The sequence below is a fragment of the Vitis riparia genome, chromosome 19 (assembly GCF_004353265.1).
Source record: "Vitis riparia cultivar Riparia Gloire de Montpellier isolate 1030 chromosome 19, EGFV_Vit.rip_1.0, whole genome shotgun sequence".
Classification (NCBI taxonomy): domain Eukaryota; kingdom Viridiplantae; phylum Streptophyta; class Magnoliopsida; order Vitales; family Vitaceae; genus Vitis; species Vitis riparia.
Window position 1 is genome coordinate 5,321,368 of NC_048449.1, and position 14,582 is coordinate 5,335,949.

Consider the following 14,582-nt stretch of genomic DNA (forward strand, 5'->3'; position numbering starts at 1 on the left):
AAATCAAGTTTTATTTTCTGAATCTTTGATAGTAATTTTAAAAAGTATTTTAACTTAAAATAAATATTTTTGGATGTTTTAGAAATATGAAAAAATACTTGAAATGTGATTCAATATTTTTAATAAAAATACTTCATAACTATTAACTTTTTTAAGGTTACAAATAAAATAGAATTCAAACATATCATAGAAAATTATCACAAATTAAGGATTTTCATCCATTATGGAAAAGGGTACTCATATATTGTATTGAAAAAAAATTGATCTTAAAATATAGAAAAGAAGATTAAAATACTAAATCTTCAAAATCCCAATGATTCATATTTGAAAATTAATTTTAATCCTAAATGACATAATTTAATAATACCCTTTTTAATATTATTTTTTATCATTTTCTAATAATAAAGAGTGATTATCTCCTTGTCTAATAAATAGTAATTGAATATAATAAAAAGAAATTTATATTTTATTTATTTAAAGATCAATTTCATTTCATTATCATGAATCATTTAAAAAAAAAAATCATAAATTAAAATTTTAATTCCTTTTTTGTCATACGATGACATCTTATCTTTCATCCTCATCTTCATTCCTTTTTTTCGTTATTTTTAATTTTAACTAGAATTCGTAGGGGTTGGCCCACCAAATCATGGAACGGTACGACTCATCACACCCGTGTGTTACTTCAGGCGTACAATCAGGGGATATATCATGTAACCACCCATTAAATTTGGTCTGATCGTTTTATTTTCAACCGTTGGATTTCATGACTTTCATGCTTCATCATTAAGCTTACTCCCTGCATTAGCCACGTGTCTAGATCCCAATCACGTTCTCTCTCCGCGCTCAAGCTTTAACTTCTTATCTTCCATCTCTCTCTAAATACGAAGCTTCGCTCGGAGGTTTTGCCAATTTCGGGGGTTTGTTTTTTCGCAGAAAACATCATGGGTGGTGGAGTGATGAGGACCGCGGCGAAGGTGGCCGGAGTCGGCGTCGTCAACGCCGGCCTCCGCGGCGCTCCCGCTGTCCAGCCGGTGGAGCAACCGATGGCCGCAGCGGCCCGTAAAGCCACGGTCCCTGTGTCCTCTGTTATCTCCTCCGCAAAGCTCGGTGACGCCCCTGTGGCAGTGCAGAGGCCGTCGTGGGAGCTTGACGACTGGGAGTTCGCCAGCGTCGAGGAGGAGATTAATGTCGGTACCGGTGAGCCGCTGCCTAGGGTTGTGTTTGGAGGAGTCCCGACTCTTCAGGAGGCGAAAGAGGCCACTTCCGAATTAAAAGATGCTTTGGATCAGTTATATTTCTAATAATTCTATGATATTTGATGAATAATTTCAATTTTATTTCAGTTTCAGTAGAAAATTTTGCATTTTCATCACTTTCAATCTATACAACCTCTGGTTATTTGCCGAGAAAAAGACGGACGGAGAAAAGGAAAGCAATAGTACAGGAAAATTCTTAAAATAGGCAGAGCAAAGGAGAGCACCATTACGGAAAAAATTCTTAAAATAGCTTTGGATGTTTTTGAGTGATTCTATTTTCCCCTGTCCACTGGTTTCTCATTAACCAAACAGGGGAATAGTGCACAGTTGGAGTTCTAGGTTGCCATCATACATAGTACCAAAGCTTTATGGTCCGTTTCAAAATGTGTGGATTAACAATTAGGTCCAAAACGTGTTACTATATTCAGTACTGATAATAGGTGGGTTTGCCAATTGGATCGTTCTCAGCATAATCTTATGTTTTACTATGTTGCTTAACATGAATTTTCAGGTTATATCTGTCACCGTCTAGGTCTATCAGATCCGGGGTTCAGCAGTTGGGTCTGCTTCAGATTGCAAACTCTGATCATTTGGAGACCAAAGCATGTGTTGCTACTACTGAGAATACAGTGGCCACTGTGCCAGCACATGCTATTCAGGCATTCGCATATTTGAAAGATAGTCCTGCAGCACAGGTTAGGCTGATTTTATTTATTTCTTTGTGATGATGGAATTTAATGAATGGGATACTCTGATTGGGTTGTTTTAAGGGCTATTAGATTAAGTTGCTGATGTTCTTGAATGAAATGTTTGCAACCATCAACTAACGGAGCATTGAATTGCATGGTGGCTAGTTCATAGTAAACCTTGGTAAAACCCCAATAATTAAACTCCATTTCATGTTTTCTAATTTTAGAATACTCCAAGATGCAAATGAAGTTCCAAAATTGAACTGCCTTGCATAGATTATAATGGTATGCCTAATCAAAGTCAACTATGTATGGACATCTGATTCTACAGCCATTTTCTATTTGTGTTAGCTTTCTGTTGCAGGACAGTGATAATAATCTCCCCATGTATGACTAAATATCAGGTTTTTGTTTTGTTTTTAGAATGTTGTTGCTTCAATTGCAAGTGACCCAAATGTTTGGAGTGCTGTGATGCAAAATGAAGCGCTCGTGGAATTCCTGCAGGCACAAAAAACATGTGAGAATTTGGTTACCTCATTTGCAGTGATCTCCGCTCTTATTATGTGGGATGCTTCCAAATTAAGTTTGCCCTCTGCTGTTTGCAGGTGCTCCTTACCCCAGTATGGGTCTCGATGTGGAGGAATCTGTTGCAGATACTGGGTTTCAAGATCAGGAAGCCCCAAAGAGCTTTGAAGATTCATCAGATGAAGGAGATTCTGGAAGCAGGTTTCAAAATAAGGAAACCCCAAAGAGCTTTGAAGATTCATCAGATGCAGGGGATTCTGGAAGCCTGAGTTCCTGGTTTGCGTCTCTGCTTGAGACTATGAAGCTTTCACTGGCTGAGATAGTGGGCAACATCTTTGGACGACCAGCTGCTGATGTTAAGTCATCTCCAGATTCCAATGAAAAACCGGAAGGACAGGTCATGAATATGGGCGTTGGAGCATCCTTAACAGGACTGGCAGTGATGGTTATCATGGTGGTGGTGATGAAACGGGTTTAATTTGTCGAATTTACGAACCCTATCCTATATGTGTATTTGGTTTATTAGGATGCCAATATGAATAATTAGGTCCATATCTTATATACATCGCAGTAATGAATTAGTAGTCAAAAGACTCTTTTGACTAAGTTTTTATGTACAGCGGATTTGAAGTCTGTTGGTGTTGGGCTAATATTTATGCCATCAGCTGTCCTCTGTTCCATTTGCTGCTATTCTAAATTCTCTCAGCTTTCTAAAAATGCTATTAGATTTACATTTGATGTGGTATCTCCCAAAGTGCTGCTTGAATGGGTGTTAGTGTTTTTTTTTAGTTTTGACCATGAGATTCCCAACTTGGATTGTTACTTAGCTTGAGGGTTTTTCTGTGAAGAATTGCACTCTGGCATTTAGGTTTCATTTATTTGTATTTTGGGTGATGGTTTATTTTTGTCTATTGAAGTTGTATTTACCAGAGGTTTTGTATTGTGGTGTCATTAGATGGTGCTTGAGTTACATTTCTCTGCATTCGGTATGATAGGAAAGAGTTGACTTGAGACTAGTTCTTACCTCATGCTGTCTTAGAACTCTTAGGATCTGTTTGGTATCCCTAAAAATTAAAAAAAAAAATAAATGAAAGTTAAGACCATACTTGGTTCTTAGAAAGGTTGAGGTGAAAATGTTAGGGAAATAAAAAATAGATTTAAAATTAATAAATTATTTAAAGAATAAGAAACCGTTTTCCACAGCGGTTGAACTTAATTTTGTATTCTCAAAACTTATATATGTTTCTCTCTTGTATCAAAGTTATTTTTTCAAACTCTCTTTTTCTTTATCCTCTGGATCATCCATGTTAGTATCACACCACAAAATTAGGAGTTATGACACCATAGACCTCATCTGAGGCCATGTATTGCCCATTGAGATGCACATCAAACAAAGAAACATGGTTCTCAAATATTCCAAAAACATGTACCAATTTTCAAAAGGTGAATATAGATGCCTTCCATCTTTGCAGGGTCAACAAAAATCCTACTCTGAAAAGCATCCAAGTTCAATCAAGGATCCATGGAGCAGAAGCTGCCTATCTCTTATTTGCATAAAATGACAATCAAACCACAGATACACAGAAATTCATTTTTTTTTTCCTTTTCCTTTTTCTGCATGGTGTGAAGTAAACCACCACATTCGCTGTTGGTTGATTCTTGCATTCCTTGTCCAGACATTACAAAATAAATAACTGTAAACTGGTATTGTGATTCTACAAAATTGAATAGCCATCTTGAGTTTGTGACCTTGACATGTTTCCCCTTTGGCTATGCGGGCTGATCCATGCTTCAGGGAGCAGGCTCTGTTATTGTTATAAGTTTGGAAATGGAGATACAAGGGCCTGGTTTTGATTCTTGTTTAAACCCCAGTGCCAACGTACATGATATCCTCCTTTGATATTTGCATCTGTCCTTTATCTCTTCTGCCATTCACTTGTGTACGGTCTGGTTGACCTCGCTGAAATCAAACACAGCATTTCATTCAAAAGACTCAAATTACAAAACATGGTGGAGTATGGAGAGAATTTCACATAGAGACTAATATGGTTATTTTACAAGGGTTCAGTGGTCACCTTCCGCAACACAAAAGCCAAATACAGATAAGCTACCTCCCATTCATCTTGTGATAATGTGGCTAAACATTGAAAGACAAGATTTTAAAAGTCAATACTCTTTGGAGATGTGAAAATGATGCACAATTTCAGAAGGCAAATGAGAAATGTTCCATCATTAGAATGAGAACACAAGTTCGAGAACACAAGTTGAAGAAGGGTAAGGGGAGAAGATGAGAGGGGAAAAAAAAGATACATGGGAGGGAAACAAACAGGAATTGGACTTACTCTGGTCTTGGTTTCCATCACCCAAAGCACCTAGCCTCCGCATAAGCTCAACGAATTCTGGTTTTTTCAAGTACTCATCCACAAATTCATGTGAGTTCTTCACTAAAACTAGATCCAAATCATACTGCAAAAGCCAAACACAAACTCACTAATGCCTCAAAGTTAAACAGCCCATATTAAAAGGTATGAGATGATTGAGATGTAAAAGTGGAAAAACATTTTGATGGATTCTAAACACTGTCTATAAGTAAAAATCATTAACCATATTTGATAGATGAGCATTTTGTTTATGTCCTTGTTTATTATTTTTTTTATTTTTACAATAATGTCGAGCTTTCTCCTTTTGCTCTCCAGATGACATGGACATAATCCCTAATATCCTTTCCAAGAAAATCAGCAAACCAGCCATCCAATAGGAAGGGGATACTCTTTAAATTGTTACTTGTCACAAAAAAGGAAATTTCTGGCTTGTCAATGGCTTTCCTTGTATATCTATCTTGTTGTTTAAGCACAAGAGGTGGCCACTTTAATGGCAGAGGGAAAAGGGTAACATGTATGTCTTAGTGAGGTATGGCAGTTTTGTCAGCATTATCAGAAGCAAAAAAATTCTTGATAGTCAAAACTATACCTCTTCTGCCAATGATTTGAAGACATGAAATGGGACAATCCATTCAGGACAATCAACAGCATCCTGCAACAAAAGCTCATTCTTCTCAATATTATTTTATGGGTTGGATTGTGTGGTTCTGTAACTTAAGAAATCGAGGTAGAGCTGAGCAGCAGGATCATAATCAAAACTGGTAATCAAGTAAATATAGTCTAGAATTGCGGTAAAATATATCTCATTGACACACACAATCTAAACATTAACATAGTGCACATCATTCAGTCTGAAAAATACCAACCAAGATTAGCAAAAGGATTTATAATAAAGAAGTTTAATAGAACATTACCTCTAGGTGGAACTTGTACTTGATACCAAAGGGACTAGAAGTTTTAAATTTCTGAATCAAATAAAGGGAGCATCAAAAACAATTTCCAGTAGCACAAACAAATTCTCAAAAACTATGTAATCACAATAGATGAGAAAAGAATCCACCTTTTTAGAAAAGTCTTCATCAAATCGTATCCAGTATACGCTATTACCAATGGCCAACCCTTCAGCTGCACAGTCAGGTTAAGAAGCATATTCCATCAATAACAACAAAACAGATATTCCATGTACAGAAGCTCCAATGGTTACATACACTAGGGATGAGAAATGAAACTTCATATTGACAAATGCAATACCATTTGCCCTGAGAGGGTGCAAAAGCTTCATAGAGTTCACCTACCCTAAAATTAAATTTCGTATTGACAATACGCAATACAATTTGCTCTGAGAGGGTACAAAAGCTTCATAGATTTCACCTATCCTAAAATTAAATCAAACAATATCTCATTTAGAAATTTTTACAAGTATCAATAGGTTCCAAGTTTGTCAAATGTCTTGGAAGGTTTCTCCATTTTCCCACTTTAAGTTATAACAGTCAATAAATCATTATCCTGGAAACAACTTGCAATAACCAAGAAGTTCATCAATAAGAATAACCAATTTAAAAGCACCTAAGAAGGTGCAAAGGAGTATACACTCTGAAAATAGCATCATGCTGTTGGTTATTCTTATCATCAATGAGAATAACCATGAATGACAGGTTGATCTCCACCATGCTCTACCATATCTCCCCCCTTGGTTGCATGTTCCATGAATTCTGTCATGCTTAGCATCAATAGAAGCCAATTAGGCAATCCAAGGTTAATGGGGATTGGAAATATCACAAGAGATCATCAACAGGACAACATCATTACCACATGCTCAAAATCTGAGGTATGGTGGGAATATGAAGCAGAAATCAGGCGTAGTTATTTGGTCTAAATAAAAAACATAAAGAAGATCAACTTCTTCTATTGTCATTATCCAGGCAATTCTTCTGATCTTGTTATTGGGGCTTCTAACTTATTGTCTATTGCATTATAGTTTGCACATCTCTCAAGAGAGATTCAGGACATTGTTGCATCCCACCTATACAGCTGTCTCCATTCGTCAGTTTAACTGTGGATTATCTCACTATGATGGGTTCTTTGGCACTTAAGGTCTTTAGCACATAATGGTTGAAGGTGTGTTTGGAGTACCTAGCCCAAGCATGCAGCTACTCCCCAGCTGTGGTGCTTGAGAAGTGAACCTCATCTATTTTTTCCACTTTTTTAAGCTCAAGGCAGAAGAATGTCATTTTGGCCTTTAGCCCCCATTTTAACTGAACAGCATTTTTTTTTTTTGGCCCTCTTTTTTAGGAAAAACTTTTGAAAATGTCAGCACCCAAACCCAAACTACCATATCGCTCCTCTCTTTCTTTCTTTTTCTTCCTTCTTCTTCTTCTTCGAACTACCAGAAAGACTAAGCCACGACAAACTAATTGAAGTCCAAGAGCAATCCATTATAAAATGTTCACTAGGAGAACACTACAAAGATGCAAGCCATCACCATTCATACTTGAAGAGTAAACTAAGAATAAAATCCACCACCAGCTTTTGCTGGTTTTTTAGCCTAAATGAAAGATAAACTTCACAATAACAACAAACCAGCTGAGTTTTTGCACAAGTCAGGCTTTCTGCTATTTTATTTTTCTGGATTGTTATGAAGGTCATGTTCTTGTATATTTTAGGACCTTAGTTCAATCTTCCTGATCTTAGACAATTGGTTTCAACTAGAAGTCCAACTTGATGCTCCCATCATGTAAACCAATTTCAATACCCTCTCATGGGATTTGCAAGTACAAATAAAGCATTCTAGAGTTGAGTTGAGTCTTGACCACTCAGCTTAATGCTCAATTGGGAGTCATTACAATCAAGCATCCACATGCCATCAAATGCACATTTCTAATGCATTTTATATTTGTTAAAGAAATGGTATGAAATGATGAAATCAAGACCAAGGAGAATATCATGAGCACAGGATAAAACCTTCTCTAAGCTTTTTGATGATAACATTGGCATCTGGCATCGTTCCAATGAAGATGCCTCCTGGACGAAGTAATGCTGATACATTGGCCAAAGCACGTCGTGCCCGTGCCTCAGTAGACCATGAGTAATGCATAGCAAACTGCAAAATTTAATCAGGTGATGATCTAAATTAATCAAATATTCATCTAATGAAACTTGAAGAAGCCTCGAAAATCTATATCTAATGTTTGCATGATTCACTGGAAACCAGTATTCAACATGACCTGGAAAGTTCAATGCTGAAGGAACAGGAAGACCAATTCATGAAACTGTAGGACTAAAAAAAAACACTAACTTCTTATGTTTAAATTCAATTTGAGATGCAGATCATTTATTGAATTATTTAGCATTACAGCAACTACATGATTTTAATTATAAAAAAAAAAAAAAGCAAGTGCTAAAAACAAAAACAAAGAAACAAAATCAATAAGATGGAGTAACATTTTGAATTTCAAAAACTTGAAAGAAAAAGGAATGATTCTGTTGTGCTAAGGAATGTGAGAAAGTAAAAGTAAGTCCTGTCAAAGAGTTCTCAAGTCTCCTGCTACCAAGTCCCAGAATAATCTATTTCAAATATTCAAATAATAGTCACTCCAAAAATGAAAATGCGACATCTTGATTTTCAATCTCAAACATTCTGGAGCTCAAACTGATAATTATAGTAACAACCAAACAAACTAATAGAACTTAGGTAGAAAAAGAACAATACATAAGGTAATCTTTAAGAAGAAACAAGTGTTCCACAACCAAGTATTTTAATATAATCTTTTACTCACTAAAGAACAGTCAACAGGCTTCCCTCAACTACAAGAGAATCACTCACCTGGCAACTGCAAATATCGAAAGGTGCATCATCTTCCAAAACTCTGTCCAAGCGAACCTGATATCAGCATAGAACAAAACCATCCAGTAAATACAGGAAACGATATGTATTACAAAAACTAGCTGTTATAACAGCAATTACCTCAAAACAATCTCCACATATAAGGCGAGCCGGAAATGTGAACTTTTTGCGCCGTTGATGATGGTCTGCGTCACCATTATAGCGTGTACGGCAGTCTTCTATCTGTACATAGTTGCCAAACACAATGATAGGCAAGTTTATAACAGCAAACATGCAACAGCAGAGACAATTGAGAAAAAAATTCAAAATTCTTGCCATGCCTTAATAAGGGAAAAGGCTCAAACCCAAGTATTAATGGCACCTTATACAGAGTGGTAACAGGAACATGCAATTATACCAGCCTTTTATGAATATAACATGAGGCCAGTAGTGACATAAGATGGACTAGTTATTGCTATTTTTGCCTGTTCATTTTACAAGAAAAAAAGAAATCAAACAATGAGTGTATTAAGGTGCCAGTTTGAACAAATCAAGTTATGAAATCTCACAAACTATGATGAAAAATGCACAAATGGCCTCCAGTTCATGCATTAATTATAATTTCATCCACCTCAAAGTCCAACAGAAAGAGAGTTTCAAGAAACAGAAAGAAGTATATTAGCAGTTTACCGAGCCTTCAGCAATATCGATGCCAACATAGTATCCAATCTTTGCCTTGTCCCATTTGATTAGATCACCACCCTAGTGAAAAAAGGGTGAAGAACAAGAAAGAATATTAGCATCAAAGAACTGCCACTCAATTTGATAGATATAAAAGCTCTATAACACCTTGCCACAAGCAAGATCAAGAACAGCATCCCCTCGACGAGCATAAAGCTGAATGAGGACACTCTTAATCTGTTCGATGAGATAAAAAATTCAAACATATCAAAACAACACAAATTCATCAAATGCTTGTAACTTCACAATGTATTTCAGTAGATTAAAAGTCATACCCAGTTGTTGAGTTTCTTCAAATGAATGATTGGACTTGCTTCTCGTTCTTCCAAGGTCTGATTGGTCCTGGCACTATAATGGTCGGCCACTTTCCGGGCAAAATTCTTTGTGCTTTCATCCTCTAGAAATTGTGAATCACCTAAGACAATAAAATACAACAATTAAACATAACCTAAAAAAAATTAAAGAAAGAGCACTCTATTTAGGTCGTCAGAAAATCAGGAAACAGGAAAAAAAGATTGTTCAAACTTTGAGTTTCACCTGAGATAACAGAAACCTCTTCTCAATTCTCAACTAACCCTCGTACAATAATCACTAATTGTAGGCATCACTTTCTCTCAAAAACCGGAGCATACAACATTAAACAAAAGGCTTTCAAAATCTTAATTTTCTTCCCTTTCCCTCTGCTTTCTCATCAACCAAATACACTCAAAAGCATGCAAACTACAAAACTCAGGTCTAAAAATCAACAAATTAGCCAAGCCATCAATAAATTGCCCGTGAAACCCGAAAGAAAATCCTAACTCAAGGGCTTAAATTTCACGCTCCCTTATTCTCCTCTACTTTCCCAGCAACCAAACCAAGGGCAACCCCTAAACCACAAAACCCATGTCCCAAAATCCAGAAATCAAGCAAATAATCATCCAAGAACTTCAAAAGAATGAACGACAGAGGGAGATTCCAGTGAAATTCACCTTCTGGGTTGTGTCTGAATCTGGAATGCGGTGGACCAAGAGAGGTTGATGGAGATTCTGTGTACCCTCGCTTCATGGGCAATATTGCAAAAAGCCGTATTCCAATGTGGCCCTGCTGTTTGAACCTAGTACAGGTAATGGAGCAAAGACAAAGGTGCTCGATCGATGCCCTCTCGGAGAAGAGGGTATTTATGGAGTTTCGTGGATAATAATAGTCGTGATATAACACACTAGTCACCAACCCATCCCTTAAGCCGGTTATTGGGTCACTCCCTCTAGCCCATCCATTGCCCATTGCGGCAATGCCTACCTCAAATTTGTTTATTTGTGTATTTTATTTTATTTATTTATTTTTTTTTTGGAATTTATTCATAAAAACTAACAGAAGTGATCATGAAATTAGGAGCATTTTCAATTTTAAAAGGTAAATTGAAAGGTTTTCCAAAAACATAATATTACTCTAAAGCGGATGAAGTTTAGACCCTATTACATTATAAGAAAAAGCAAGGGAAATGCAAAGATCAATGGGAAAATTAGCAACCAAACCCTAAGTGGCCCAATGGTGCTCCAATGATAAGTCAACCATGGTAATAGAGACCAAGTTAAGAGTGTCGTGTAAAAAAACAAGTTTAAAACTTGTTTTAACATAATTCAATCTTCATATAAGAGAAGTATAATATGATCTCCTTTATAAGCAAGATGTGTTAAATAACATTACTTACCCTATTAATCGCATTAAAGGTATGAAATGTCTTAATAGAGGTGATAAACTTCTTTCCCACAACTATTGGAATGGTCACCTCATGAAATGACACCATACTTCTTGGCATGCTTCATTAAATGTAGAAATATTTATTGCACGTTGTTATTAATTTTAATGTCAACTGACCATTGTTATTTAATTCTTTGGTGAAATCAAGACCACACTAACCTTTTCTTATTGGTCAAGTAGCCTACCTATATATACTTTTAACATCTAGGTATTGAAATCATCACTCTCAAAGTCGATGGAGAATTCTACCAAAAAAGTTCACTAGCACTTAGGAATTTTGAATAGTTTGAACCTTGTATTAACACTTAATGCACATTTACTAGCATTAAGCCTTATCTCATGCTTTCTTACGATAAAAATGCATATTGTAGGTGCTAAAAGTGATTTCCTTTGTTATGGCCCTTGATAAGCATATAATCCAATTATATCTCCATAGTTTTCCATATCCCCTACGTACAAACTTTGTTTACCAACTTTTGATAGGTTGTCCTCATATTCTTCAACTTAAAGTGCAGCACATCATACTACAACCCTCTCTTGATAGTGAATAACTTCTTGTCATTCAGTTATTACATGGACATTTGGTTATTTGATGTAGGAATCCATAAAAGATAGGAACTCATGAATAGGTGATGTGTCTATTAGTTTATTGAGGTTGGTATAGTTCATGCACACCTATCATACGATGTCCTTCTTTGATTTCATGAGAGTATTGGTTATATCATTACTATCAATTATACAACTTATAAGGACATTTAACTCATTATCAACAAATGAACTCCCTAAAACATAATTGTCCATATTTCTTATCTTAGACTGCAAAGATCGATGGTAATAAGTAATCATAAGTCAAGTAAGCCAATTGTTGTCTTCCAATCAAGTTGCCAAAAAAATGGAAACTAAAATTCGGGTTAACAAAACAAAATTAAGTTCAAAACTATCCTTTTAGTGGGAATTCGAGCTTTTTATATAGAGATTGTAAGGTATGACTTCCTTCCACGTAAGTTTAGGTTACATTGCATTACTTACTCACCTTAGTCAATAGAATTAAATACACCCAAAAGTTAATAGAGATGATCAACATTTTTCTTGAGAACAACTGCCTCGTGGCATGCCATTATATCCCTAGTTTCACTAGATGTAGAGATATGTACTGCATGTTTATGAATGTCAATGTCAACTTCCTCATGTTACCACTTGTTAGAGTCTTGCCTCCATCTTGAATTCAATTCACCATTTCTCAATAGACCACACTATGCTTCATGCTGGGCTATGACTTTGGACATTTGATGGGATGACTATAGGATTTGAGAACGGTGATAAAAATCCTTATTTGCATTTTCCCCCCTATTCTTTTCTTTATTGCATTTTACCTTGTTACTTAATTATTATTTCTTAAAATATTTATAAAAAGTAGTTTTAATATGGGAGAATTACCCTTAAGGGTAGGCTGGGGAAAAAAATTACTGATGAGGGTAGGTAAATTTGATAATTCTTTTGAAGGCCTAACATTTTTATTAGACCAATTTACCCTCAATTAAATTCTAAAATTATAATTTATAAGGAATTTCCGATCCTGGATCCGATCTCACTGAATAATCCTTGGAAAGCACATCTGGAACCATGGGTGGAGGCGTTGGATCCTGAAATTTCACGGGGGGAGGCGGAACGATCCCTTTATCCAACCCAAATAGAAAATCCGGATTGGTCTCGGAGGCCGCCGCCTGAGGTGAAGAACCTTCCAGAGGCTGGATCTGCACAGAATTCAGTGCGTCCACGAACCACTGCCGCTCCGATTTGGTCTCGTTGGAACCGAAACTGGTGGATGCAGGAGGGGTCAGCGGGAAGAAAAATAACCTGAGTCTGGCCTGCTTGTTGGATGGGCGGCACAATCGATCGTACTCGAGCATCATGTGTTCAAGATCCTCATCGTTGGTAACCGAGATCAAAGCGTCGAGATCTTCACCGGGTAACTGATACTTCAAGCAGACTTCCCCACTAGTCCAAGGTAAAGTCCTCACAAAGCCTTCCAAATCTATCCCAATCCAAGTACGATTCTCAACCCGACGCCTAACCCTAGCCCACCCATCCTTATAGCTTTCTGCAACCGGCATCCTCAACCCTCACCTCATCCCCAAAGCGATAATTTCTTCATTATCCTCCTCCATTACTCTCCATCCGAGACTATACAGTTGGAAAGACGTTCCACTTTCATTCGACATTGTTGATATGATCAAAGGTAACCCTCAATCCAAATTTATTTTGGGTTTTAGGATTTTAATAGAGCAATTGAGTCTCATTTCACAGTACTTCTATCTCTAAAACTCTAATTCTTTAATCCATGAACTTGCTTACAAATGTGATTTTAGATTTCATCTTATTATTTCTTGGAAAGCCTAGTTTGCCTCAAAGATTGGTTGATATCCTGATGAAGAGCATCAAAATGTTATTTCTATGATTTATTTTATCGTATAGTTGGAATCTGGGGTGATCACATAAGTAGCCAAAGAGTATAGTTTGGGTTCTTTATTTGCCTAGTCTATCTGTTTACCTTAATCGATGTGGAAAGACACAGTGCCTATGTTTTGCCCTGTGGTCCACAAATTCCTATGTAAATTGTGAACAAGTGCAGTGGATATATGTTTCCATTTCCAGTTCATGTCTTGTGCATCTTGAATGAACAAGTTACCCAGGGATTAGCTGTTGTTTTTGTAAGATGTTCTGTGTGAATTATGATCATAATGCTCAACAGTGATGTCAAAAGAAGGGAAACAAGGGAAAATAAGGTACATTTTTTGGTGCTTTTCCATGTCTGATCTTGTCATGAAAGCTTTAACTTTCTTGTTGCACCTTCATTTATCATGGTGACCATTATTTATATTCTTAAATTGTCTTTGGTTGATGAAATTATGAAAGTGTATTTCTGTTTGTAAATTGTGCTAACCCTTGAAAATTATGAGAAATTGGTTACATTTTTTGTAGATTGTCTTTAGGCATTCAAAGTCTGAGTTAATCTTGATAAACTTATTTGTCACTTTTTTTTTTCTCTACCAAGAATATGTTGGATAAAAATGATTGTCCATGATTTGAATGTAGTTCCGGATCTGTTGTTTGTGCAGTTGCTGGCTGTGGTGAGTTATTACCTTAGTTTCTGTTCATACATGCCTCTACCTGTTCCTGAAATCATTCTCTTCTAGTCATTAGCCAGGTCTCATTCAATTATAACTTTCACTCTAGTGATTCAAAAAGCTTTTAGATGAAAATGATGTTAAAATATCCCATGATCTACAGAACCAAATGTTAGCCTGTTTAAAACACTCGAGTTGCTGTATAGGATGGGTTTGCTTTAAGTTCAATATCCCCTTGGTCTAGATATAGTTAGTCTGTAATTTGAAAGCTATTCTCTTATGCCATATAGTAG

General features: G+C 36.3%; 3 protein-coding genes across 4 annotated transcripts; 1 reads left to right on the forward strand and 2 right to left on the reverse strand.

Moving 5' to 3' along the window:
- Positions 1–893: 893 nt before the first annotated feature.
- LOC117909312 lies at positions 894–3,170 on the forward strand. The gene is made up of 4 exons (XM_034823305.1): positions 894–1,291; positions 1,771–1,954; positions 2,372–2,465; positions 2,554–3,170. The coding sequence occupies exons 1-4, from the start codon at positions 945–947 to the stop codon at positions 2,949–2,951; spliced, it is 1,023 nt and encodes a 340-aa protein (XP_034679196.1). The 5' UTR covers positions 894–944; the 3' UTR covers positions 2,952–3,170.
- A 689-nt stretch (positions 3,171–3,859) lies between these two features.
- LOC117909397 (mRNA cap guanine-N7 methyltransferase 1) lies at positions 3,860–10,583 on the reverse strand. 2 transcript variants are annotated; one of them, XM_034823431.1, is made up of 13 exons: positions 10,390–10,583; positions 9,694–9,833; positions 9,527–9,595; positions 9,368–9,439; positions 8,819–8,920; positions 8,678–8,734; positions 7,816–7,954; positions 5,915–5,979; positions 5,769–5,819; positions 5,444–5,506; positions 4,816–4,939; positions 4,549–4,610; positions 3,860–4,433 (listed from the first exon to the last, which is right to left on the reverse strand). In XM_034823431.1, the coding sequence occupies exons 1-13, from the start codon at positions 10,463–10,465 to the stop codon at positions 4,335–4,337; spliced, it is 1,119 nt and encodes a 372-aa protein (XP_034679322.1). In that variant the 5' UTR covers positions 10,466–10,583; the 3' UTR covers positions 3,860–4,334. The 2 variants fall into 2 exon arrangements, with proteins under 2 accessions (XP_034679322.1, XP_034679323.1); XM_034823432.1 differs by lacking the exon at positions 9,527–9,595.
- Positions 10,584–12,711: 2,128 nt separating this feature from the next.
- On the reverse strand, positions 12,712–13,275 carry LOC117909150. The gene has a single exon (XM_034823046.1). The coding sequence runs from the start codon at positions 13,273–13,275 to the stop codon at positions 12,712–12,714; it is 564 nt and encodes a 187-aa protein (XP_034678937.1).
- Positions 13,276–14,582: the final 1,307 nt, after the last annotated feature.

Bases quoted from the DNA above. Each gene is read 5' to 3' on its own strand.
- LOC117909312 (XM_034823305.1), top strand. From the start codon at position 945: ATGGGTGGTGGAGTGATGAGGACCGCGGCGAAGGTGGCCGGAGTCGGC. The intron at 1,292-1,770 runs GTTATATTTCTA...ATGAATTTTCAG, and splicing joins TTAAAAGATGCTTTGGATCA to GTTATATCTGTCACCGTCTA. The intron at 1,955-2,371 runs GTTAGGCTGATT...TTTTGTTTTTAG, and splicing joins AAGATAGTCCTGCAGCACAG to AATGTTGTTGCTTCAATTGC.
- LOC117909397 (XM_034823431.1), bottom strand. From the start codon at position 10,465: ATGAAGCGAGGGTACACAGAATCTCCATCAACCTCTCTTGGTCCACCG. The intron at 9,596-9,693 runs GTATGACTTTTA...CTCATCGAACAG, and splicing joins TGAAGAAACTCAACAACTGG to ATTAAGAGTGTCCTCATTCA. The intron at 4,434-4,548 runs GTGACCACTGAA...GTTTGATTTCAG, and splicing joins TGGCTTTTGTGTTGCGGAAG to CGAGGTCAACCAGACCGTAC.
- LOC117909150 (XM_034823046.1), bottom strand. From the start codon at position 13,275: ATGCCGGTTGCAGAAAGCTATAAGGATGGGTGGGCTAGGGTTAGGCGT.